General features: G+C 39.5%; 1 protein-coding gene across 6 annotated transcripts in view; it reads left to right on the top strand.

Annotated features, from left to right (window-relative positions):
- The window catches only part of SLC25A26 (solute carrier family 25 member 26), a 138,209-nt gene that overhangs the window by 102,287 nt on the left and 10,951 nt on the right, over nucleotides 1-24,971 (top strand). For all 6 annotated transcript variants that reach the window (XR_004482363.2, XM_033424790.2, XM_004267998.4 and 3 more), the window contains 2 exons: nucleotides 6,019-6,063; nucleotides 24,796-24,865. Coding sequence is in view for 5 of the 6 variants with exons in the window: in XM_033424790.2 (XP_033280681.1) it covers nucleotides 6,019-6,063; nucleotides 24,796-24,865 (115 nt within the window). In the remaining variant the exon portion in view is untranslated. The remainder of the gene's footprint in view (nucleotides 1-6,018; nucleotides 6,064-24,795; nucleotides 24,866-24,971) is intronic.

Raw genomic sequence — 24,971 nt, 5'->3', positions numbered from 1 at the left:
ACTTTTAAAAATAAATACTCAGTAGAACAGTTTTGGCCATTTGAAATGTGTGATTTTTAAAATCACTTCTTTAAATTGAAGGAACAATTTAATGAATAACTTTTAATAGAGGAAAATGGGCAAAATGTCCATCTACAGGATTCAAAATCTGGTATTATTTATTAAGTACCAAAAAAGTGCCAATAACATACAATTCAGTTTTATGGGTTATTTTAATCAAGAAGTGAAGAAGGCTAACATTTCAGTAAGTTACAATAAGTTTTAAGTTACAGGCCTTATTACAGTAAGTTATAAGACCTTTTTTCATCTTACAAGTGTGAAATATAAGCCAAGGACTAGACGGCTTCACAGGTGAATTCTGTCAAACATTTAGAGACGAGCTAACACCTATTCTTCTCAAACTTTTCCAAAATACAGCAAAGGGAGGAACAGTCCCAAACTCATTCTATGAGGCCACCATCACCCTGATACCAAAACCAGACAAAGATGTCACAAAAAAAGAAAACTACAGGCCAGTATCAGTGTTGAACATACATGCAAAAATCCTCAACAAAATACTAGCAAACAGAATCCAACAACACATTAAAAGGTATGATTACACCATGATCAAGTAGGATTTATCCCAGGAATGCAAGGATTCTTCAGTATATGCAAATTGATCAATGTGATACACCATATTAACAAATTGAAGTATAAAAACCATATGATAATCTCAATAGATGCAGAAATAGCTTTCAACAAAATTCAGTACTCATTTATGATAAAAACTCTCCAGAAAGTAGGCATAGAGGGAACTTACCTCAACATAATAAAGACCATATATGACAAACCCACAGCCAACATTGTTCTCAATGGTGAAAAACTGAAACCATTTCCACTAAGATCAGGAGCAAGACAAGGTTGCCCACTCTCACCACTATTATTCAACATAGTTTTGGAAGTTTTAGCCACAGCAGTCAGAGAAGAAAAAGAAATAAAAAGGAATCCAAATCGGAAAAGAAGAAGTAAAACTGTCACTGTTTGCAGGTGACATGATACTATACATAGAGAATCCTAAAGATGCTACCAGAAAACAACAAGAGCTAATCAATGACTTTGGTAAAGTAGCAGGATACAAAATTAATGCACAGAAATCTCTTGCATTCCTATATACGAACGATGAAAAATCAGTAAGAGAAATTAAGGAAACATTCCCATTTACCATTGTAACAAAAAGAATAAAATACCTGGGAATAAACCTACCTAGGGAGACAAAAGACCTGTATGCAGAAAACTATAAGACACTGATGAAAGAAATTAAAGATGACACAAACAGATGGAGAAATATACCATGTTCTTGGATTGGAAGAATTAACATTGTGAAAATGACTATACTACTTAAAGCAATCTACAGATTCAATGTCATCCCTATCAAACTACCAATGGCATTTTTCACAGAACTAGAACAAAAAATTGCACAATTTGTATGGAAAGATGAAAGACCCCGAATAGCCAAAGCAATCTTGAGAAAGAAAAATGGAGCTGGAGGAATCAGGCTCCCTGACTTCAGACTATACTACAAAGCTACAGTAATCAAGACAGTATGGTACTGGCACAAAAACAGAAATATAGATCAATAGATAGAATAGAAAGCGCAGAGGGAAACCCACGCACATATGGTCACCTTATCTTTGATAAAGGAGGCAAGAATATACAATGGAGAAAAGACAGCCTCTTCAGTAAGTGGTGCTGGGAAAACTGGACAGCTACATGTAAAAGAATGAAATTAGAACACTCCCTAACACCATACATAAAAGTAAACTCCAAATGGATTAAAGATCTAAATGTAAGGCCAGACACTATAAAACTCTTAGAGGAAAACATAGGCAGAACACTCTATGACATACATCACAGCAAGATCCTTTTGACCCACCTCCTAGGGAAATGGAAATAAACACAAAAATAAACAAATGGGACCTAATGAAACTTCAAAGCTTTTGCACAGCAAAGGAAACCATAAACAAGACCAAAAGACAACCCTCAGAATGGGAGAGAATATTTGCAAACGAAGCAACCGACAAAGGATTAATCTCCAAAATATACAGTCAACTCATGCAGCTCAATACCAAAAACACAAACAACCCAATCCAAAAATGGGCAGAAGACCTAAATAGACATTTCTTCAAAGAAGATATACAGATTGCCAGCAAACGCATGAAAGGATGCTCAACACCACTAATCAGTAGAGAAATGCAAATCACAACTACAGTGAGAGGGCTTTCCTGGTTGCGCAGTGGTTGAGGGTCCGCCTTCCGATGCAGGGGATGCGGGTTTGTGCCCCGGTCCGGGAGGATCCCACATGCCGTGGAGTGGCTGGTCCCGTGGGCCTTGGCCGCTGGGTCTGCGCGTCCAGAGCCTGTGCTCCACAGCGAGAGAGGCCACAACAGTGAGAGGCCTGCATACCACAAAACAAAAACAAAACAAAAAAAACTACAGTGAGATATCACCTCACACTGGTCAGAATGGCCATCATCAAAAAATCTACAAACAAAATATGCTGGAAAGGGTGTAGAGAAGAGGGAACCCTCTTGCACTTTTGGTGGAAATGTAAATTGATACAGGCATATGGAAAACAGTATGGAGGTTCCTTAAAAAACTAAAGATAGAACTACCATATGACCCAGCAATCCCACTACCTGGCATATACCCTGAGAAAACCATAATTCAAAAAGAGTCACGTGGGCTCCCCTGGTGGCGCAGTGGTTGTGAGTCCGCCTGCCGATGCAGGGGACACGGGTTCGTGCCCCAGTCTGGGAAGATCCCACATGCCGCGGAGTGGCTGGGCCCGTGAGCCATGGCCGCTGAGCCTGTGCTCCGCAACGGGAGAGGCCACAACAGTGAGAGGCCTGCGTACTGCAAAAAAAAAAAAAAAAAAAAAAAAGAGTCACGCACCACAATGTTCATTGCAGCACTGTTTACAATAGCCAGGACATGGAAGCAACCTAAGTGTCCATCGAGAGATGAATGGATAAAGAAGATGTGGCACATATATACAATGGAATATTACTCAACCATAAAAAGAAATGGAATTGAGTTATTTGTAGTGAGGTAGATGGACCTAGAGTCTGTCATACAGAGTGAAGTAAGTCAGAAAGAGAAAAACAAATATTGTATGCTAACACATATATATGGAATCTAAAAAAAAAAAATTTGTTCTGAAGAACCTAGGGGCAGGACAGGAATAAAGACACAGATGTAGAGAATGGACTTAAGGACACGGGGCAGGGGAAGGGTAAGCTGGGGCGAAGTGAGAGAGTGGCATTGACATAAACACACTACCAAATATAAAATAGATAGCTAGTGGGAAGCAGCCGCATAGCACAGGGAGATCAGCTCGGTGCTTTGTGACCACCTAGAGGGGTGGGATAGGGAGGGTGAGAGGGAGATGCAAGAGGGAGGGGATATGGGGATATAAGTATACGTATAGCTGATTCACTTTGTTATACAGCAGAAATTTACACAGCAATGTAAAGCAATTATACTCCAATAAAGATGTTTAAAAAATGTGAAGTATTTACATTCTTGTTAAAATGTGACATATTTACAGTTGGGAGGAGACAGTACAAAGAAGAAAATTAAAGTCATCTCTAATCTCACTAAACGTTAGTCCTCTTTGGTATTTTATTACATCTTACAAATTTTAAAAAATGGCAGTCCAGTGGTTAGGACTCATCACTTCCACTGCAGGGGTCCCAGGTTTGATCCCTGGCTGGGGAACTAATATCCCACAAGCATGCAGCGCAGCCAAAAAAAGAAATGAAAACTACAGTCCATCTTTTGGGTTTTGATAATTTAATTGAAAATACAGCATTTTAGTGTCAGAATGGACAGTGTCAGATGCTTTCATGTTTTGGTGACAAAAAAACTCAACTAAGTTTGTCTCCTATTATGGAACTTTGATGTACAGGATGGGGCGCTTGCTTATTTATGAAGATGACAATATTCCGTGAGATTTTAGTTTGTCAACTTAAACTAGTTTATTGACATTGATTTTTCTTTTTCTTCCTTCTCTCACTGCCATTTCCTGCCTGAATGGAAGTCAGATTTTTCTTTCTGTGACTACTGTCAAGCCCAGGGCCATCATTTCTTCCAGCAGAATAAGACAGATGATGCTAGACTCTTAATTTCTGGTTAAATATAAATATTTCGGAAGTAATTTAGTGCTCTTAATTCATGGGAAGGTAAATACCCATTAATCCCTTCAACATTGTGGTCTCTGACACATACACACAGACACACACACTCACTTACACTCACATACCCCTATGCATATTGTTTTTGATCAAAGTCCACATTTACTTTTCACTTACAACTGAACTGGATACAGAGCAACTATACTGGGGCCACGACCTGCTTGAGCAGCATCATCCCTTATGTAGGCCCAGTGGATAGTGTGTGGATATTATTACCTAGGCTAGTGAGTAGGGTCCCCTGGAGTTCAGGTATTTTTACTTTTTACTTTTTTTTTATAAATTTTATTTATTTATTTTGGCTGCGTTGGATCTTCGTTGCTGCCCACGGGCTTTCTGTAGTTGCGGGAGCAGGGACTCCTCACTGCGGTGGCTTCTCTTGTTGTGGAGCACGGACTCTAGGCACGCCGGCTCAGTAGTTGTGTCTCATGGGCTTAGTTGCTCTGTGGTATGTGGGATCTTCCCGGATCAGGGCTTGAACCCATGTCCCCTGCATTGGCAGGCAGATTCTTAACCACTGTGCCACCAGGGAAGCCCAGGTATTTTTACTTTAGGAAATATGGAGGGTGGGGTTCTATTTAGAATTTTAGAAAGTTTAATTAAAAGCACATAGATTATACTGGGGGTGAATTTATATGCAGGCAAATCCAATAAGATGTCTTTTAGGTAGACTAGTAGTCAGACAGGGGCCTGTAGTCAGATTGTCTGGGCTTTTTACTTCCTGTGTGCTTTAGGCAAGTTAAACAGCATCTCTGAACCTCCATTTCTTGATCTGTAAAATGGGGATGGTAATAATACCCATCTTACAGGGTTGTTGTGAGGATTCGGTGAAATAAAAGCTATGAAGTGCTGATGGGCACAGTGCCTGGCATGTGAAAGGTGCTTGGTAACAATTCTAGCTTATTGCTGTACAGCTAATTGTAAATCCTTAGTCTAAGAATGCTGATTGTCTTCACTGCTGGAGATGACTCTTCTCCCTGCCCAAGCTTGAGACTAAATCCGGCTGTCAGGCCCAACTGTTTAGAGCCCTCACTCCTCCACATTGAGAAGCCCTTCCTTCCTTCCCACGCCCGTGTTCTGTCCCCAGACCTTGCTTCTCAGCTTCCTCCTGCAAGTGGCTCTGTCTGCTTCCTCTTCTTTCTCTCCTCCCAGCCACCTGCCTTGTCCCCTCTGTCCTTCCTCACTCCTCTCCCTCTCCTCTCTCCCTCTCCTTTCCTTCTCTCTCCCCTCCTCCCCTTTTCCGCTCTTCCCTTTCTCCTTTCCTCCCCTTCCCCTCCTTTCCTCCCCTTCCCCTCCTTTCCTCCCCTTCCCCTCCTTTCCTCCACTACCCCGTTCCTGTGCTCCCCGCTCCCCCACTCTTTCTCCGCCTCCCTGCTTCTCTTTTCAACCCTGACACGTGGCCCGCTGAGCAGCAGACAGCTCAAACTCTTAAGCGGGAAAATGTCACATCTTTAAAGTCTTCATTACCTGTGATGGAAAACACTTATTTTCTCATTTCTTTAAGCAGCCTGACACTCTTCATATTGAGCTGCTCTTTCAGTTTCAAGAGGGCATCATTTTATGTCCCTTGGGCTGAAAAACTTAGTAGATTTTACAGGCAGTTACCGTTTAACTCTGTTTCTAAAAACTATGCATCCTGTACTTATAAATTTAATGGTAGCTTTATTATGTACATAAAGTTAAAATGAAATAATGTTTCTGAATAATAATTATAGGTTCATATAGTCATGCTAAGCAAACTGATCTTTCCTGCCTAATTTGTTTGATTTTTTTTTTTTTTTCTCTTCAGATTCCTTTCTCATTGGTCCAGTTTCCCCTGTGGGAGTCCTTAAAAGTAAGTTTTCCAATCTTCATATAAAACGTCTCTCTAATTATCTTATGATCATTAATACCCAGTAGTTTCGGTGTGGAATAGTAGAATATAATATTGAGTAGCGGTTTAAAAACTCAAAACTGTTAGGAGTTGGAAATATTTTGTGAGTGGGATTTACATGCCAGTTCAGTGTTTTAAACTTGTTTAGGTGTCTGTGGTCTGGGAAATAAGCAGAGCAGGCATAACTGACATCCTGAGATGTTTAGGAAAAACTTTGCTTTCCTCTGTATTGTAACTCTTTTTTCCATCCACTTGAATTTTATTTCACTTCGGGGTGTGTGTGTGTGTGTGTGTGTAGAGGTTAAGGAATAACAGTGAGGGTAAATGGAAAAGGAAGGAAAGCAAGGCTCTGAATATTTGTAGGCCTAGAAGGCCAAGACCTTCCCGCCCACATCTAATGGTGGGTGGGAGTGGGGAGGGGCTTGGTTTCTGAAGGCCCCTTCTGTCTTTCCTGCTCACCAGGCCTAGGAACCCTCAGTGAGAAGGAGCAGAGTGTGGGGAGTTGTGAGTCAGCCTTGGACTCATATGTTTAAAAACAAACAATTAAATGAAAATTTGAAAGCCTTTGTTCAAAACATGCAGACATTGTATTTGTTTTTCATCTCCTGGTGCAATGATTTCAAAAATTGCGGCTCACGGTATGAATTATGTGGTGTTTGTCAGCATTTTAAAGACAACAACAAAAGGGAAAATAATAGCATCTTATGAGGTAAGGTTAAGTCTTGCTTTGTCAAACTTCAGTGTTGCGTGTACATATATACATGCGTCTGTGTACTGGGTCGCGATGTGAAATGTATTTCTCACTGTGGATAGTGATCAAAAGAATCTGAAAACCCTTGTTCAAATGAAAATGGTTTATAAATGACCAAACTGTAAAATGGCAAAGTACCTAGGTAGGCATTTGATAATACAAAAAATAAAGGAATTACTCTCATAATTGTATGGCGTTAGTCATCATGGAGTGCTCAAAGAAAATGTCTTTGGAAGAATAACAGTTACTTGGACTCTGAAAAATATTCTGTTGAAGTTACATACTAAGGATAATAAAATGAGACAAAACATTATTCATAAAAATAAACTCAGCAATATTAAGTATTGAGAAATACTTCTTATAAATGATCTGATTTTAAGGAGTAGTACAGTTCATTTAATGCAGATTTTGGGATCTTTCATGGTTGTTTTGTTTTTGTCTTTACTGTTTTGCGTGTGGCACACGGTGAAAATGGATTTCTCTGGCAGTGTTTCCGGGTGTGATGTAACAGCTATTCAATGAGAAGGTCACATTCCATAAGCATAACACCTCTCTATTTTTGTGTATGACAAAAGACAATGGAGCAACAGCTGTCCAGCAAACAAGACTCACTTGATTAGTGTCTCAATAAGCAGCATTCACGTGGCTTCTGCACTGTATCTAAGATACTTAGGCCCAGTTTCTGCACAGGAATGTTTTGAGGCCCAAAGAGGGAAAAAGCATGGGATTTGTTTCTTTGCAGTATTCAGGACATTTGCAGTATGCTAGCTAGTTAAGAAATGTCTAGGCTTCCTTGGTAGCGCAGTGGTTAAGAATCCGCCTGCTGGGGCTTCCCTGGTGGCGCAGTGGTTGAGAGTCCGCCTGCCGATGCAGGGGACACGGGTTCGTGCCCCGGTCCGGGAAGATCCCACATGCCGCGGAGCAGCTGGGCCCGTGAGCCATGGCCGCTAAGCCTGCACATCCGGAGCCTGTGCTCCGCAACGGGAGAGGCCACAACGGTGAGAGGCCTGCATACCAAAAAAAAAAAAAAAAAAAGAATCCACCTGCCGATGCAGGGGACACGGGTTCGAGCCCTGGTCCGGGAAGATCCCACATGCCGCGGAGCAAGTAAGCCCGTGCGCCACAACTACTGAGCCTGCGCTCTAGAGCCCGTGAGCCACAACTACTGAGCCCACATGCCTAGAGCCCGTGCTCCGCAACAAGAGAAGCCACTACAACGAGAAGCCCTCGCACCACAATGAAGAGTAGCCCCCGCTCGCCGCAACTAGAGAAAGCCTGCGCACAGCAACAAAGACCCAGTGCAGCCATAAATAAATGAATGAATGTATGTATGTCTAGAATTTTTCAGAGTGATCATAGATAACAATGCTGAGCTTTAATACTTTTCTTTGAGCCAATGTTAAGATGCCATAGTTTGTTTTTTTTTTTTTGTCGGATTTATTGAGGAATAATCTTCATACAGGAAAACTCCTTTTAAGTGTACATTTTTACAGGTTTTGACAAATATGACTACCACCCTAAACAAAATGTAATATCATCACCCTTTTCCAGAATATCATATAAATAGAGTCACACACTGTGTAGTATTTTGTTCCTGGCTTCTTTCATTTAATATGAAAGACGAGATTCATTCCTGTTTTATCCCGTACCAGTAGTTTGCTCCTTAGTGGTGCTGAGTAGCATTTCATTGTGTACACGTACTATAATTTGTTTAGCCAGTTACTAGTTGATACACGTTCGAGTTGTTGATGATTATGGATGAAGCTGCTACAAATATTTGTACGTGGGTATTTGTATGGATATATGGTTTTGTTTCTCTTGGGTAAGTACCTAGGAATGGGATTGCTGGGTCATAGGGAAAATATAAGTTTAATTTATAAGAAACTGTCACAGTGTTTTCCAAGGTGGCTGTCCCATTTTCCAGCAATGTGTGAGAGTTCCAGTTGCTCTGCATCCATGTCATTGTTTGTTATTATTAGATTAAATAAAACTTTACCATTCTGATAGTTGTGTACTGGTATCTCATTGTGGTTTTAATTTGCAGTTCTCTCAGGGCTAAATAATATTGAGCATCTTTTCGTATAATAGTGTGTTGTTTTTTTTTAAACATCCAAATGTGAAACCACAGTGCTTTGTAAAAGCAGACAATTTTTGGCATGTCTTTTATTTTTGTATTTATGAGTTTATCCATTTACATTTGCTTCTGCAACCATAGAGACACTGTATTATATGGAAGGGTTTCTCTATTATGTTTATGTGGAAATACTGCTAAGAAAAAATTTTCTCAGCAAGGACTTCGGCAGATTGTGTGCACATTGTGCTATAAGGAGTGGGAATCTGGAGGTGGGGGGTGGCCACTATCATCTTAAACTTATTTTGCCTAAAATCGATGGTATCGCCTTCTAAAATCACTTCCTCCTGCTGTCTCCCTGATTTCTGTTAATCATACTACTATTCTCCTGACCCCTTTGGTCTCAAATCCCAGGTTAAATCTGATCCTCTTTTTGTCTATCACTCACCAAGTTGTGTTCACTCTGACTTTTTGAAACCTGTGGCCTCCTTTTTTTTTTTTTTTTTTAATCAGATTCTTACTAACTTATGCCTGGACTTAGTTAACACTCATCTGTTCTACACATTGAATTTGTGTGATCTTCCTTAAACATCTCTTTGAAGTTCCCAGAAATGTATAACTTTCTAAAACTCTAAAGCATGAAGTTGTTGGCACTCAGGGATGTCCATACTGTGTCCTTAACTGTTTTTTTCCATCTCCCTTCCCCTTACACTTTTTTTTTTTTTGCTTTCCCTCCTTTCCTTCCTTTCCTTCCAACCAGAATAGCCTCCTTACTGCCCCTTTTCTTTGGCTTCCTTCTGCAATGGGCTTTCACGGATCGAATGCTACGCATCTTTTAAAGCCAGCTCAGTTTTTTTCTCGTGCTTGAAGTCTTCCGATCCAGACCCTGAAGGTTTACCCTTATAGCTAACATTTGTCTGTATGGCTGATTGGTATTTATTCGTGTACTGTATTGCATTGAAAACATCTTAGAACTGAGCTTTAGCACATTCTGATAAGGCCTGAACCCCTTCTATTTATAGAAAAGTGACAGATGCCGTTAGTGTACATGTATTGCCTGCCTGCTGTGAGTTAGACACTTTCATTTCACAGCAATTCAAAGATGAGTAAGATGTAGCTGATGCCCTTGAGGAGTTTTTACTCTATCAGAGAAGCACATACCCACAGATAACTCCAAGGTAACGTGTCTGTAATTGAAGACCACCCAAGGCACTGTGGGAGCCAGCCCCCCTGACTCCCCAAATCATGTCATTTCACTACCTCATTTCTTATGTTTTCTTTTTTTTTTTAATAGTACATATGCTTACAAAAAAGATTTAGATGAAAGAAGACTAAACACCATAAAGAGGAGGGGAAGTAAAAGGGGTAGATCATCATATCCAGAACCTCTGAGAAGATCATTTTCCTTTAAGATTTATATTGAGTTTGGAACTTTTCTAGTAGCCCAACAAGAAGAGAAACACGATAGATTACATGGTTCTCTTATCTGACAAATAACCAAAGCTTATTATTTCATGTTGTCCCTTGGCTTTGAATACCCTGTGTATATGGCTGACTTGCACGTTTAAAGCTCTGTCGTGGACCACTTGCTCTGAGTTACAGCCTCACATGACCAACTTCCTCTTTGTTGCGGTGCGTGGGCTTCTCATTGTGGTGGCTTCTTTGGTTGCGGAGCACAGGCTCTAGGCGCGTGGGCTTCAGTAGTTGTGGCTTGCGGTCTCAGTAGTTGTGGCACACGGGCTTAGTTGGTACGCGGCATGTGGAATCTTCCTGGACCAGGGCTTGAACCCATGTCCCCTGCATTGGCAGGAGGATTCTTAATCACTGCGCCACCAGGGAAGTCCTGATTCTTATTTTAATAATAGTTAAAGTGTCTTTTATCACTCCATCCGCAACATTCTCCCATACCTTTAGTATATGAACAAAATGATAGTAATTTAGAAGGTGCTCATGCTCAGGGTCTCCACTGCACCATTTCATGAGACTGGGACAATCTGGTATCTGCACAGACATGTTTGATCAGAACATAGATTCCTGTGAAGGCATATTAAAGATTGAGAAGGGAATGATAACAGAGTAAAAATGATTGTGATTTTTACTGCACTGTTTGTCCCCTAAATTAAATACAGCATGTCAAGATGGAAGAAAACTCCTAAAAATAAGAGCAAAATATTTTATGTCCAGATCTCCAGCAAAGTCAGAGTCTGAGATGCTGATTAGGATTTTAGCAAAATGTCATTATAATGAAGCAGACATCTTTTTTAACAATTTAAAAAATATGAGAACTTTAGAATTCTTAAAGACAGATAGTTAAAAAGAGATGGCAAAGAAAACTAAGTAAGGAAGGAAGGATGTGTAGCAAAGCCTGACAGGATGGATGGAAAGGGTGTCACTTCTGAGGCTCTGGATCCTTCTCCCATCTCCTCCTTTGGACCGGTGTACTCAGCTGCCTGGTGTCCTGCTGTAGTTACAGTTGTGAAGCCAAAGCAGTAACAACACCTAATATGTTCCTTGCAGGTTCCATTACTTTCAACCGGGTTAAGATTTAACCTTGCCTCATGGGTCCCACAGGCTAGTGGGTTAGGGTCCTTTGTCAAAAAACAATAAAATGCACACCAGGATTCCTCCTTTGTCATCTTCTTTTGGATGTTTCTCTTCTGTTTATGCAAGTTTGTGAGCAAAATGAGGTAAATATGCTCATTCAGATACAACATTCCTGTGATGAATCAAATTGACTTTTTTTGGCTGAGACAAAGTGTGAGAAAGGAATTAAACACACTTTATTTTAATCAGATTATCAAACAAATATATATTAAAAAGCACTTTTTATTTATTTATTTATTTTTTAAACATCTTTATTGGAGTATAATTGCTTTACAATGATGTGTTACTTTCTGCTTTATAACAAAGTGAATCAGTTATACATATACATATGTTCCCATATCTCTTCCCTTTTGCTTCTCCCTCCCTCCTACCCTCCCTATCCCACCCCTCTAGGTGGTCACAAAGCACCGAGCTGATCTCCCTGTGCTATGTGGCTGCTTCCCACTAGCTATCTATTTTACGTTTGGTAGTGTATATATGTCCATGCCATCCTCTCACTTTGTCACAGCTTACCCTTCCCCCTCCCCATGTCCTCAAGTCCATTCTCTAGTAGGTCTGTGTCTTTATTCCCATCTTGCCCCTAGGTTCTTCATGACCTTTTTTTTTTTTTCTTAGATTCCATATATGTGTGTTAGTGTACGGTATTTCATTTTCTCTTTCTGACTTACTTCACTCTGTGTGACAGACTCTAGGTCCATCTACCTCACTACAAATAACTCAATTTCGTTTCTTTTTATGGCTGAGTAATATTCCATTGTGTATATGTGCCACATCTTCTTTATCCATTCATATGCCGATGGACACTTAGGTTGCTTCCATGTCCTGGCTATTGTAAATAGAGCTGCAATGAACATTTTGGTACATGACTCTTTGTGAATTCTGGTTTTCTCAGTGTATATGCCCAGTAGTGGGATTTCTGGGTTGTATGGTAGTTCTATTTGTAGTTTTTTAAGGAACCTCCATACTGTTCTCCATAGTGGCTGTATCAATTTACATTCCCACCAACAGTGCAAGAGTGTTCCCTTTTCTCCACACCCTCTCCAGCATTTATTGTTTGTAGATTTTTTGATGTTGGCCATTCTGACTGGTGTGAGATGATATCTCATTGTAGTTTTGATTTGCACTTCTCTAACGATTAATGATGTTGAGCATTCTTTCATGTGTGTGTTGGCAGTCTGTATATCTTCTTTGGAGAAATGTCTATTTAGGTCTTCTGCCCATTTTTGGATTGGGTTGTTTGTTTTTTTGTTTTTGAGCTGCATGAGCTGCTTGTAAATTTTGGAGATTAATCTTTTGTCAGTTGCTTCATTTGCAAATATTTTCTCCCATTCTGAGGGTTGTCTTTTGGTGGTGTTTATGGTTTCCTTTGCTGTGCAAAAGCTTTGAAGTTTCATTAAGTCCCACTTGTGCACTTTAAAAAAATGCCTATAATGATGCCCAGTTCCTTTGGAGATACAAAACTGTGCTAGTATTTGATTTCCAGGGAGCCATGTACAGATTCACACGTAATCTCCTTTAAAAAATGGGGAGAAAAGGAGTTAGCTTTGTTTCTGTTTGTCCTTTAGACCTGCTTCCTGGGTATTCTTGAGTGTTTTTGGTGTCAGTTTAGTGTGTCTGGTGTAAATATGTGATAGGATACTGTTAGTGCTGCCCTGGTTTCACTCTGTCATCCCTGGGTGATCCTGGCCCTCCTTCCAGCTGAACCTCAACCAAGCCTTGTAACTATCTCCGCCCAGCTCACTAGAAGGCCTTGTCCAGTTAAGTAAATGTTCATCCTTGAGCTGGAACCTGTTAGCTGTTCCTGGTTTATACGGTTCTTTCCTGAGCCACAAAGGACAACTTGGGATTATGATGTCTGGCCAGTTGATGTTTTCCTCCTTCTCTACACAAGGGTAAAATTATCCAACACTACTTACATTATAGGTATTCATATCGGTTCCAAATATTTGCCTGCCTTCTATGTATAAGGAATTGTGCAAGGCCCTGTGAGACTCCAGAGGTGAAGGTAATGAAGTCCCTATCCTGTTGAATCAGGGGTCAGATGAGCGAGTTTTTGCAGGTTAATGAAAAGAAGTGAGTCCTTATTATACATATTTTTTGGTACTTTTGAGGATAGTGGCTTGTCAGTGTACCTGTTTCTGGATAAATGGAGCTTGTTGGTGTAAGTCCCCCAGTTCTTCCATTTGAACCATTTTTATAAAAATCTTTTAAAAAGAATGTTACATACTTAAACATAGCAAACCAAGTGTGTCTTTCCAGGCAGAAGTATTAAAAGTAATCACACCTTTTCTTGTTGACTTAAAATTTGTATCACGAGCATCAGTTATAATAATAACTGTTACTCAGTTTAGATACCTTTTGCCCCTACCCAAACTAATAAAAGACATCAAACCACAGATCCAGAAAGCTCAGACATCCCTCCAATCAGAATAAATACCTCCCAAATAAAACCTAGGCACACATATCCAAAAATATTACTTTGTAATTGTAAAACCTAAATATTACTAAGCAAACTCAGCATTTGAGCCCATCTTACGTTTGCTCAAGAATAAATGAAATTTCTTATATTGGGTTGGCCAAAAAGTTCATTTGGGTTTTTCTGTACCATCTTAAGGAAAAACCCAAAAGAAGTTTTTGGCCAACCCAATATTTACCAGCACAATCATTCATTAAAAAATTTCTTACGAACTCTTATTATCGGTTTAAGAGGAATCCATTTTAGCCCTTTAGCCACTTGCGTATATTGCTCCAGCCATGGTAGGGCAGAAGTGAAAGCTTACTTGTGGCTCCCAATTGTATTCATTATTCTTTTCATTTTAAAACTTTGCTTTGGAAATCCCATATTTATTTATTTATTTATTTATAAAAATTTATTTTTTTATTTTTTAAAACTTTTGCCTGCGTTGGGTCTTCATTGCTGCCTGCGGGCTTTCTCTAGTTGTGGTGAGCGGGGGCTACTCTTTGTTAGGGTGTGTGGGCTTCTCATTGCAGTGGCTTCTCTTGTTGAGGAGCACGGGCTCTAAGCACTCAGGCTTCAGTAGTTGTGGCATGTGGGCTCAGTAGTTGTGGCTCGCGGGCTCTAGAGCGCAAGGCTCAGTAGTTGTGGCTCACGGGCTTAGTTGCTCTGCAGCATGTGGGATCTTCCCGGACCAGGGCTCAGACCCGTGTCCCGTGCATTGGCAGGTGGATTCTTAACCACTGCGCCACCAGGGAAGTCCTGGAAATCTCTTTTTTTTTTTGTGGTACCCGGGCCTCTCACTGTTGTGACCCCTCCCGTTGCGGAGCACAGGCTCTGGACGCGCAGGCCCAGCGGCCATGGCTCACAGGCCCAGTTGCTCTGCGGCATGTGGGATCTTCCCGGACCGGGGCACGAACCCGTGTCCCCTGCATCGGCAGGCGGACTCTCAACCACTGCGCCACCAGGGAAGCCCTGGAGATCTCTTTTTTCAAGTCATGTTTGTATATAAGTACTTCACAGAGAATTCATTAATGTAAATTATAAATATAATTTTATTATTCAGTTGTGAATTGTTAATTGAATAATAAAATTATAGGCAGCTGTTGCTTTAACTATGTTTTTTTTTTTTGCGGTACGCGGGCCTCTCACTGTTGTGGCCTCTCCCATTGCAGAGCACAGGCTCCGGACGCACAGGCTCAGCGGCCATGGCTCACGGGCCCAGCCGCGGCATGTGGGATCTTCCCAGACCGGGGCATGAACCCATGTCCCCTGCATCGGCAGGCGGACTCTCAACCGCTGCGCCACCAGGGAAGCCCTAACTATGTTTTAAAGTGGATGTGCCAAAGCTGTACAATAGCTTGATCACCTACAGTATGGAGGGCAGTTGAGTGAAATTAATCATCTGCTGTCTTTAATGTGTTCTGAAATTCTGGTACTAGACAGACAGCAGTGAGACCTGCACAGAGGATTGTCTTTTCTGTTGTGTTAAATGAATTATCATCATTTATTATGATGTCAGTCATGTGGAACTGAGGAGACGATTCAGCACAGATACCTACTAAGGTACCATAAAACTCATGGGGTAAAGTGTAATCTTACACAATTGGAAGCCACCTAACTACTTCTGAGTACAACAACTGAAGAAGTCCCAAAGTTAAGTTTCCCTGCAGTGAAGCCAAAACGCTTATTTTCAATTTGTTGTTCGTTCATAAGACAACCGTGCACATTTGGGTGGGTCTTTTAAAGTAACAAAGCCTTCTCTTCATGCCGTACTTGAAAGGCACTTGGCTCAGGCTTGGACTCCTAGCCATTTCCGAGTATCGGGCCTGGTGTTTGCTCTCTGTCCTCTGAATGAATACTGGTGCTAATAGCTGTAACCCTGGCGGGGGTGTGTGTGGAGGAGCCTTGAAAGTACTTCATGCCTTCTTCCTCTGATGGCCCTTGAGCTCTGAGTGAAGAATCACTTGGGAAATTAGAACAATCTGATTGTTTTTGTAGCGCCACCACTAAGTATTCAGGATTCCTCATAATATCCTACTGGATAATAGAAATATCATTAGTTGAAAAATAAATCAGGCCTGATGTTGAAAATTCACACACCTTTAAACAGTGTGAATGGTGAAATTCAATTAAGGTCTGTATCTTAGGAGTATTGTACCTATTTTCATTTCCTGTTTTCATCATTATACTTGGGTTATGTAAAATGTCAACAGTAGAGGAGGCTGGGTAAAGGGTGTATGGGACCTCTACTATTTTTGCACATTTTCTGTAAGTCTAAAATGATTTCAAAATTAAATTTTCTCAATAAGCTACTAGAAATCGTTTCCAGTCATCCTATGTTAAGGAAACTTTCCTCAAGAAAAACCGCAAAAGTGAAACTAAGAACATTTCTGACTGCCATTTTCGTTACTTGAAATGTCTCATTTACATGAGATATAAGCAAATGTGCATGGATGCATCTGAAAATTTCGTTTTTTATTTGAAAAGAAAATGGAAACAGGACTTGGAATAGTGATTAAGTAAGCAAACACCAAGTAAAGTATGGCCGCCTGCTTTTTTTAGTCTTAAAAGCTCTGTCACATCGGTTGAGACCCAACACTGTGGTTCTTCATGTTTGGGCCTCCTTTCTGCCCTCCCCCTGCAGTCATTTACTTGCTTTTACAGGAATGATCATTAGACCTCTGTGGCAATGGAAATACTTATTTAGGTTGAGAAGTTACGGCAATTTAAAAATTTTGGGTGTTGAGACAGGGCCTTAAAAAAAATCCTCCATTCCAAACCCACATGATTTATATACATTTATTGACATCAAAATATTTTCTTTAATAACTTGCGTATTATATTGTAGCTTCCGTAAAAGTTGAGCTGTGTATCGAGGAAGCTTATAAATGTTGCTTACATACTATTCTGTCTACAAGGCACATGGCTTTGAGGGGACCATAAAAATCAGCTTCAGTTCCCCCACTTTCGATCTGTGTGACCTCAGGCAAGTTACTTGACAACTCTTAGTACCACCCTACACCTGTGTGTCTGGATAATAATACACACCTTTCAAAATTAAATGAGAAATGTGAAATCTTTTGCATAGTCTCTGGAACATGCTAGGTGCTCAGCAAGTGGTAAGTAATACTGTCAATAGCAGTCATTCATACTGTTGTGTAAACTACATTTTTATTCCATTTTCTAATCTCTTAAATTATTTAAAGCTAATAAACAATAATATTACACTTCCTATGAGTAATCTTTCCTGTCTGTTTTTTGTTTTAACATCTTTATTGGAGTGTAATTGCTTTACAATGGTGTGTTAGTTTCTGCTTTATAACATAGTGAATCAGTTATACATATACATATGTTCCCATATGTCTTCCCTCTTGCGTCTCCCGCCCACCCTCCCTATCCCACCCTTCTAGGTGGTCACAAACCACCGAACTGATCTCCCTGTCCTATGCAGCTGCTTCCCACTAGCTATCTATTTTACATTTGGTAGTGTATATATGTCCATGCCACTCTCTCACATCGTCCCAGCTTGCCCTTCCCCCTCCCCATGTCCTCAAGTACATTCTCTACGTCTGTGTCGTTGTTCCTGTCCTGCCTCTAGGTTCATCAGAACCTTTTTTTTTTTTTTTTTTTTTAGATTCCATATATATGTGTTAGCCTATGGTATTTGTTTTTCTCTTTCTGACTTACTTCACTCTGTATGACAGACTCTAGGTCCATCCACCTCACTACAAATAACTCAATTTCATTTCTTTTTATGGCTGAGTAATATTCCATTGTATATATGTGCCACATCTTCTTTATCCATTCATCTGTTGATGGACACTTAGGTTGCTTCCATGTCCTGCCTGTTGTAAATAGAGCTGCAGTGAACTTTGTGGTACATGACTCTTTTTGATTTATGGTTTTCTCAGGGTATATGCCCAGTAGTGGGATTGCTGGGTTGTAAGGCAGTTCTATTTTTAGCTTTTTAAGGAACCTCCATACTGTTCTCCATAGTGGCTGTATCAATTTATATTCCCACCAACAGTGCAAGAGGGTTCCCTTTTCTCCACACCCTCTCCAGCATTTATTTGTAGATTTTTTGATGATGGCCATTCTGATTGGTGTGAGGTGATACCTCATTGTAGTTTTGATTTGCATTTCTCTAATTATAAGTGATGTTGAGCATCCTTTCACGTGTTTGTTGGCAATCTGTATATCTTCTTTGGAGAAATGTGTATTTAGGTCTTCTGCCCATTTTTGGATTGGGTTGTTTGTTTTTTGATATTGAGCTGCATGAGCTGCTTGTAAGTTTTGGAGACTAATCCTTTGTCGGTTGCTTCGTTTGCAAATATTTTCTCCCATCCTGAGGGTTGTCTTTTCGTCTTGTTTAAGATTTCCTTTGCTGTGCAAAAGCTTTTAAGTTTCATTAGGTCCCATTTGTTTATTTTTGTTTTTATTTCCATTTCTCTAGGAGGTGGGTCAAAAAGGATCTTGCTGTGATTTATGTCATAGAGTGTTCTGCCTGTGTTTTCCTCTAAGAGTTTTGTAGTGTCTGGCCTTACATTTAGGCCTTTAATCCATTTGGAGTTTATTTTTGTGTATGGTGTTAAGGAGTGTTCTAAGTTCATTCTTTTACATGTAGGTGTCCAGTTTTCCCAGCACCACTTATTGAAGAGGCAGTCTCTTCTCCATTGTATATTCTTGCCTCCTTTATCAAAGATATGTGGGTGGGTTTCTCTCTGGGCTTTCTGTCCTGTTCCATTGATCTATATTTCTGTTTTTGTGCCAGTACCATACTATCTTGATTACTGTAGCTTTGTAGTATAGTCTGAAGTCAGGGAGCCTGATTTCTCCAGCTCCATTTTTCTTTCTCAAGATTGTTTTGGCTGTTTGGGGTCTTTTGTGTTTCCATACAAATTGTGCAATTTTTTGTTCTAGTTCTGTGAAAAATGCCATTGGTAGTTTGACAGGGATTGCATTGAATCTGTAGATTGCTTTGGGTAGTATAGTCATTTTCAATGTTGATTCTTCCAGTCCAGGAACATGGTATATCTCTTCATCTGTATCGTCTTTAATGTCTTTCATCAGTTTCTTATAGTTTTCTGCATACAGGTCTTTTGTCTCCTTAGGTAGGTTTATTCCTAGGTATTTTATTCTTTTTGTTGCAGTGGTAAATGGGAGTGTTTCCTTAATTTTTTCCTGTCTTTCCAGCCAGTTTTTTGTTGATCACAATCCTCCAGTTCCTCCATATATGTGAACAAATATGTAATTTCAAAATATTTTCATAATTCATGTACAGTACTTTTTACCAGCCAGTTTTCTTATCATTATCCTTGTTGCTTAATGAATTTAAAGTTGCCCCCAAATGAATCATTTGTAAACAACACTCATCTTTTTAGCTTGGTCTCAGTATTCTTTTTCCAAAGTTCTATATTCAGACAATTCATTATTAAAAAAAATTACAAAACCATATTATTTAAAGCAAGTTGCTTTGGACATCGACGGAGTTTGTTCATTCACTTGGATAATCTAATATCATTCTAGTAAAAGTTACCTGTATTTGGAAGTGAAGTGTCTTATAAATACCTTCTATCTGCTGTCAAAATACCTGTAACCTATAGATCCAAGTTCAAGTATGTATATACTCTGTACCTACCTGTTTAAACTTTGGTAAGTTACTTAACTTCTCTGAGCCTCAACTTTCTTGTCTGTAAAATGAGGATAAGATAGCACATACCTTAGAAGATTGTGGTTAGGATTTCATGAGTTAATGTATGTAAAGAGTTGGGTACCTGGAGCATAGTAAGTTCTGTGTGTTTATTGTGGTTGCTGTTATAATCGTTACTTCTCTTATGCTGTGTTTGCCATGGGAGTTTCTCACTTGAATCTAAATCTTTTGGTTATAGAGATTTTTGTTTAAGATATTTATTAGTATCCTTTTCTAATACAAAATGATTTCCTCATATGTTTTTAGGTTAAATTGTTCTGGCCAGGTGATATGCTTATCTTTGGAGATTCTATTTTTAAATTGTGTCTTCAGCCATTAGAGTCTGTTTTGATCCAGTGTTTTACTTCCCCTGGCAACCAGTTTTTTTCCTTCCTAGATTACAACAGGCACCTCTGTGAAGCCTTCTTTGTCACTTTCTGTTATAACCCTCTTCTGCCTTCACTCTACTCCCATCCCATATTAGACCTGGGGACTGCTATCTTTTTTCCCTTGACCTTATACTGCCTGAATCCTAGTAGGTATTGAGTAAATGTTGAATTTATGAGTTACATAGTATCTTTGATTTTTTTCTCCTGTATGACATGTAGTGCACATCTTATTATTTGTTCTTTATTACTGCTTATAAACTCAGCATTATTCGTAGTATTTTAAGTTTGTTTGGAGTAAACTTTGGCTCTCTGGAACCCTTGAAGCTACCAGTAGAAACTGAAGATGACGTCATTACCAGAATGACTATTTTATGTTTTGTATCCTTTTTCTAAAAAGTCAGCAAAGTAAATAATGGTGTTAAATTTGGCATTAGCCTGATAAAATACACATTTTGCCATCTTTAAAGTAAAAAGTTGCTGTTCTACTAATTTGCTTCTTATGCTGTCTTGAGTGCTTATAAGAGCTCTGGAGAAAAAAATGTTTTCTACACAGATATACTTGCAAGCATTAGAGCATTTACTGAAAAAATACCAAATACTCTGCTTAATGCCAAGATTATCTTTAGAAAGCTGTTTGTGCTAAAACTTTTTTTTAGCTCATCTACTTCCACAAGGTTACAAAAATCTTTTTGATAGCTGCACTCTTAGTCCAGTGATTTTAATAAATACACTTTCCAAGTAACTGTTCTCATTAGTTAGGTGGAAGGAAATGTTGGAGCCCTCAGACACCATACATTATTATATCTCTAACTTGTTAGGTAGTTTCCATAGTTAGGTGACTGACTTAAGAAAAGTTGACAAACAGGGCCCTACATGCCTTGGTTTGTTTATATGGCATCTTCTCCATTTCTGTAGCAACTTACTCAACCTTCCAGGTGTATTTTCGGTGGGGAAGTATTGAGAGTAGAAAATTAGTACTAGGTTTGCTGTTCTTCTTTCAGTTGTGGTATATTTGATCATCCATAAAAATGTCATGCCACCATCAGCAGGTCATTATACTATTCTAACCATTGTAATGAATATATTCAACAGGTCTTATTTCTAATATTCTTCATCCTTATTGCAGTACCTGCCATTATGCTAGACATCCTATCCAGTGCAGTAAGGCAAGAAAAATAAATAAAAGGCAATAATCCAAATTGGAAAGGAAGAAGTAAAACTGTTTATTCACAGACAGATGATCACTGATGTAGAAAATTTGATGGAAGCTCCATAGAAGCTACTAGAGCTGATAAATTTAGCAAGGCTGCAGAGTACAAGATCAGTATGCAAAAGTCAATTGTATTTCTACATATTAAGCAATCAGAAACTGAAATTTAGAGGGGAAAAAAAGCAATACCATTTACAGTAGCACCAAAACGTATGAAATACTTAGCGATAGAATTGACAATACAAGGGCAAGACCTGTATACTGAAAACTGCAAAACATCGTTGAGAGAGAATAATGGAGCCCCAGGGCTTCCCTGGTGGTCCAGTGGTTAAGAATCCGCCTGCCAGTGCAAGGAACACAGGTTTGCGCCCTGGCCCGGGAAGATCCAACATGCTGCGGAGCAACTAAGCCCTTGTATCACAACTACTGAGCCTGAGCTCTAGAGCCCACAAGCCACAACTACTGAGCCCATGTGCCACAAGTACTGAAGCCTGCACGCCTAAAGCCCATGCTCCACAACAAGAGAAGCCATGACAATGAGAAGCCCGCTCACCGCAACGAAGAGTAGCCCCCGCTCACCACAGCTAGAGAAAGCCCACGCACAGCAACAAAGACCCAACACAGCCATAAATGAATGAATGAAAATATTGGAGCCCCAAGTAAATGGAGAGATGCACCATGTTTATGGGTCAGAAAACTCAATACTGTTAGCATCTCCGTTCTCTCCAAAGTGATTGATAGATTCATTGCAATTCAAATCAGAATCTCAGCAGGCCGGACTTCCCTGGTGGTGCAGTGGTTAAGAATCCACCTGCCAATGCAGGGGACATGGGTTTGAGCCCTGGTCTAGGAAGATCCCACATGCCGCGGAGCAGCTAAGACCGTGAGCCACACCTACTGAACCTGAGCTCTGGAGCAGCTAAGACCGTGAGCCACACCTACTGAACCTGAGCTCTAGAGCCCACGAGCCACAACTAGTGACCCTGCACGTCTAGAGCCTGTGCTCCGTGACAAGAGAAGCCACCACAGTGAGAAGCCCATGCACAGTGATGAAGAGTAGCCCCCACTCACCCCGCAACTAGAGGAAGCCTGTGCACAGCAACAAAGACCCAACGCAGCGAAAAATAAATAAAAATTAATTAATTAAAAAAATCTCAGCAGGCAGTTTTGCAGGAATTGATAAGCTGATTCTAAAATTCTTACAGAAGTGCGAAGACTCTAGACTAGTCTGAAGGACTTCGACAAAGAAGAAAGTTGGAGAATTAACACTACTCGAACGCAAGATTTATTATAGAGGTGTAGTAGTCAAAAAAGTATTGAATTGGTATCAAGATAGATGTGTAGATTAGAGCAAAATAGAGTCCAGAAATAAATTCACACATATATGGACAATTGATTATTGACAACAGTGAGAAGGCAGTTCATTGCAAAAAGGCTAGTCCTTTCCAGTTGCTGGAACAATTACATATCCATGTTTAAAAACAAAACAAAACAAAAGAACTTCAAACCTCTTAGCATACATAAAAATCAACTTAAAATGGAAGATCTAAATATCAAACCTAAAGACAAAATTTCTAGAAGAAAACATAGATGAAAAATCTTTGTGGTCTGAGTTAGGTAAAGATTTCTTAGATAAGTCACCAAATGCAAGATCTGTAAAAGGATAATTTGCACATCAAAGTTAAATATTCTGTTCTTGGATGGACACTGTTAAGAGTATGAAGAGACAAGCCACAGACTAGGAGAAAAGAATTGCAGGTGACCTATAGCTGGACTATATAAAGAACTGTAAAACTCAATAATTACAAAAGCAGACAACCCGATGAAAACGTGCAAAACTTTTGAACAGACACTTCACTAAAGAAAATATATTCTGGATGGTAAAAAAGTACATGAAAAGGAGCTCAGCATCATTAGTCATTAGGGAAATACATATTAAAACCACAATGAAATGCTACTGCATACCAATTAAAATGGTTAAATTTTTAAAATACAATACCAGGTGTGGGAAAGGATGTAAAGAAACTGGAACTGGTCTAAATGTAAAATACGACCACTTTCTAAAACAATTTGGTAGTTTCTTTCTTTTTTTTTTTTTAACATCTTTATTGGGGTATAATTGCTTTACAATGGTGTGTTAGTTTCTGCTTTATAACAAAGTGAATCAGTTATACATGGTAGTTTCTTAAAAAGTATACATCCATATACCTGCCATGTGGTCCAGCTATTTCACTTCTAGGTATTTTCCCAAGAGAAATGAAGGCCTGTGTCCATACGAAAACATGAATATAAATGTTCATAGCAGCTTTATTTGTAATAGCCAAAAACTGGAAAAATCCCAAATGTCTGTCAATAGGCAAGTATATAAACAAATAATGATACAATGGAATATTACTTAGCAATTAAAAAGGGGTGAACTATTGATATCCACACTAACATGAATGAATCATACAGAAATTCTGAAGGAAAGAATTCGAGTTAAAAAAATTAATGTATAATTACAGTTATATAAAATTCTAGAAAAGGCAAACGAATGTAGAGTGACCGATCAGATTGTTTAGGGGTTGGTAAGGAAGGGCAGGAAAGGGGGATGACAAGGGGACCCGAAACTTTTTTGGGGTGATGGATATGTTCACTGTCTTAATTATGGTGATGATTTCACATTTATGTCTATCAAAAGTTACCAGATCACGTACTTTAAATACGTGTAGTTTATTGGATATCAGTTATACCTCAATAAAGCTAAAAACAAAAATAAAGAGTGCAGGCTCTCCTGTTAGAAAGCCTGGGTAAAAGAAGGATAATAACAGGACCCAACTCTCAGGGTTGTTGTGAGGACTGTGGGTTTTGATGTATGGTCAGAGATTAGACCAGGGCCTGACTCAGCGCTCTTCACCATTTGATATGACTGTATTTTATTTTCTACTAAATCATAAACTCTCAACAAGCAAGGCACCACGTCTCTGCCATCATTTTGCCTTGTTTGAAACTCAGCACGAGTATTTATTTGTGTAATCCTCAACGTATTACAAAAACAGGGCGAAAAGCATTTTGACGAACTTTACGTGGTTCAGTAATAGAATTAGCATCCTTCAAACATGTACAGCATGGGTAAAGATTGAAAAAAGAACTGGAATTTGGTATACACTGCTCTGGCCTAATTTGTGAATTATGGTATTTATATGTTTAGAATTATATGGGAAATATTTAAAATGTTACCTTGTCTTAAAGATACACCTTTATTTTTATACGTGTATGTAAATGTGTGTATATGTATGTGTCTATCACACATATTCCCTGAAAATGGTTTCCTTTGGGCACTCTAATGTAGCTGTCACCCTCGTTTCTTTGACTTATTTTAGAATGCAGTTAAGTCCTTGGGAAAATCACTTATGTCATCAGTGAGGAATGCCACCAAAATAGCTTCTCACTTAAGTTCCCATCCCCAGAGCTAACCCACGGGAGGTTCCGATAAATTCAAATATTTAATAACTTGTATTTTTCTTTCTCCTTAAACACAGGCCCTCTGGTCCTGGAGGCAGGATCATGTGGTGGATTCTTGGCAGTCAGCAGTCTGTGGAGCATTTGCAGGTGCAAAGGATTATATTATACTGGGAAAGACCAAAGAGGGGGAGAAAAATGTGAAAATATTAACTGTGCAAAAACAACATTCTTCAGAAATTCCAGATTGTTTGGA

This window comes from Orcinus orca, chromosome 10 (assembly GCF_937001465.1).
Source record: "Orcinus orca chromosome 10, mOrcOrc1.1, whole genome shotgun sequence".
In the NCBI taxonomy this organism is placed as follows: Eukaryota; Metazoa; Chordata; class Mammalia; order Artiodactyla; family Delphinidae; genus Orcinus; species Orcinus orca.
The sequence above is the reverse complement of the archived record's forward strand: the minus strand, read 5'-3'. Positions and strand labels throughout refer to the sequence as shown.